The following is a 2,649-nucleotide window of genomic DNA, read 5'->3' as shown; positions in this document are numbered from 1 at the left end:
TCATTGTCGAGAAGAGCCCAAGAAAAAAAGATCTAGTGTGTTTTAGAGAAGGTCTACCGAACACTATGGCTGCGGTGATGAAAGGATACGCTGACGTTGTGATGATAATTCTAGTGGCAGATAACTTAGTGGACTTGAACACGCCAACGCTCCACACGAAGGAGACAATCGCTCCTCTGGCTCTCAAGAATGGACATCGCGACTTGTACGAGAACCTCTGTTCGCTTGGAGTAGACTTGACGAACGAGATAGCAATGGGGAGGCTGTGCGGGCGGTGAGAACGGAGCAATCGTGGCCACGTGAGGTAGCGAGAGAGGCGGCAAGTACTCAGCAAGTGGAAGCTACGGACAAGAGCTCGGTAGCGTATAGAAACAGTCAACGTCCCGCACATCGTAAGCGAACTGCGTTTATCCAACGCGGCGCAGCGCTTCAAAGAGCTGGAAAAGGCCACGAGAGCTCGACAAGGAAGAAGAAACGCAAGAGCGGCGAAGCTTCTGCAACGTCTGCCGCAGCAGAAATGCCCAACTTAATTGAAACTTTGTTCCTTGGAGCAAAAACGACGTCGAATAACGCCGATGTTTCACTCGCGAACACTTCGGCCACATTCGCTCGCTTGCGACCTCAATATCCTTGCCGAAGACAAAGCCAACGACGTGTTATACGCATGCAACGTCATCAGTCAGCTCCGAGAGGCAACAGCCCAGCCCTCTGACTCTAGCGAACTGGGCATGGGCAGTGTGGACTCGCAGAAGCTGACGCCACACCCGTTATCCACCTCATGCAAAAGTTCTTTCAAGTTGGCCACGCGGCTGCCAAGGTGTCTACACTTGCGCCTGTGCGTCGTGAGCTCTCAGAGCTCACTGAGCTCAGCTCTGTGAACCCACTGTAGTCTTTGCGGGCTTCGTAGTGGATACGGCACGACTTTATCGACAGAAATGTGCAGGCTCTCGAAGTGTTGAACGTGCTGGAAATAAGGTCGACGAAAGGACCAATCGGTCGGGAAGTAGCGAAGTCGTGCGGGCGTACTCTGTGGATCGAGATTTCATGGACTTGGATAAGGCATCCAGTCACTGAATGCCTTCCTTAGTTTCCAAAGTGCTTCCGGACTGATTATCAGTCCGGAAGCACTTTGGAAACTCGAATGTAGTTTGGACAACGCATCCAAAACACCTTGTTTTGCAGGATAGCACCTAAGCTTTGTTTTGACTTGGCATTTGTCAGAGCAGCCGGGCCCGGCTCTCCTGTGGAAAGGCATTATATAATGTAAGAGGTCGTTACCAGCTTGGCTGGGGCTCGCTTCGCTCGCGATTAATAGATTCTCTCACCTGGGAAGTGCAATGCGCGGCTCGCTGGTGAGGGCCCGCCTCCGCAAATACCGCGCGGCCCTGCTTCGCGGGCTCCCCGCGCATGTTTGCTGCGGCTACGCGACCTCGCACCCGCTCGCCTTAGTTGCCGCCATAGCTGCGTCGCCCCGCCCCGAAAGGTACTATTGTGCGTTTGAGCGTGTTGCAAACCGTTTCGAACGGTGTTTTTGCAATTTTGTCGTGTTGATTGTACCGCACGTTCGAACGCCCCGGCTGATAAAAAGAAATGCTGATGATTGCGTCTCTTTTACACATATTATCTGTTTTAGAAACGCAACTCAAAACATACGCGTTTTTGCGCACGAAAAGCTCGACTTGCTTTGTTACCGATGGCATCGTGTGTAGCAAAAATTAGCTGATAGAAGGATGCTACAAAACGCACTTACCAGTATCGTGAGCTCTGACTCGCTTTCAATGATTCACTTGCTTACAAATTTCCCGTTATTTTGAAACGGCCCAGATCGTTTTTAAGTGGTTTAAGCTCAAGGCAAGTCAATAACAGATTTTGCGCTATTGTGTGTGCATTCAATCGAAGAACCGCGCAAGGAAATTTTGAGTAACACATGAGCGTATACAAGTTATTCGCGTATTAAGAAGTATTACAGAAATAAAACCGGCAGAACACCGGGAACCAGCGGTACCTCTGATCTTGTCTTTTTTTTGAGAGAGGTCTATTTCATTTGTACTAGGTTCAATGAATGGCTTAAATACAGTACCTAAAGGACAAGGTGTCGATGCTGCTACACCACTGATCTTAGGGAATGCTTTTTATACCTTGTGAATGGCCGGATGCACAGGGTGCTGTGCAGCACACAGCAAACATAGGTCGACTGAAAGCGACACTCATTTCCAAAGTTGCTGTCCAGCCCTCAAGTTCCGAGCCAACCAACCATGCGCCTCTCTTATGTGATCGTTGTAATTGCGGCTTCATTCCTGGTTACCACGGAAGCGCTCTCGACGAACACGGGTGTTCAGGCTGCTAATTTGGTAGGCCAAGCCCAGCGTCTACTGAGGAAACACTACACGGCAGCTGAAAACGACGATGACTCTGAAGCAAGGGCTCTGAATACAGAGAAGATGAAAACGATGTTGAAAGCTGGGATGACTGTTGACGACTACGCTGCCAAGCTAAAACTTACCGACAAGATTGCAGCTGCAGCTAACTCTGCAAGGGCGATGGAAAAGCTTGGCGAAACTCTCAAGATGAAGAAGCTCCTGCGGTACCTCAACTATGTGGCTGAACACACAGCAGTTTGAATGTTAAAAGAAATACTTCGAAGTAGCT

General features: G+C 49.8%; 1 protein-coding gene across 1 annotated transcript; it reads left to right on the top strand.

The window, feature by feature from the left end:
• Positions 1-2,255: 2,255 nt before the first annotated feature.
• Positions 2,256-2,621, top strand: PITG_22935 (PexRD2 family secreted RxLR effector peptide, putative; the record flags this gene model as incomplete). The annotated part of the gene is made up of 1 exon (XM_002900931.1): positions 2,256-2,621. The coding sequence occupies one exon, from the start codon at positions 2,256-2,258 to the stop codon at positions 2,619-2,621; it is 366 nt and encodes a 121-aa protein (XP_002900977.1).
• Positions 2,622-2,649: the final 28 nt, after the last annotated feature.

This window comes from Phytophthora infestans, genomic scaffold (assembly GCF_000142945.1).
Source record: "Phytophthora infestans T30-4 supercont1.23 genomic scaffold, whole genome shotgun sequence".
Classification (NCBI taxonomy): domain Eukaryota; phylum Oomycota; class Peronosporomycetes; order Peronosporales; family Peronosporaceae; genus Phytophthora; species Phytophthora infestans.
The sequence above is the reverse complement of the archived record's forward strand: the minus strand, read 5'-3'. Positions and strand labels throughout refer to the sequence as shown.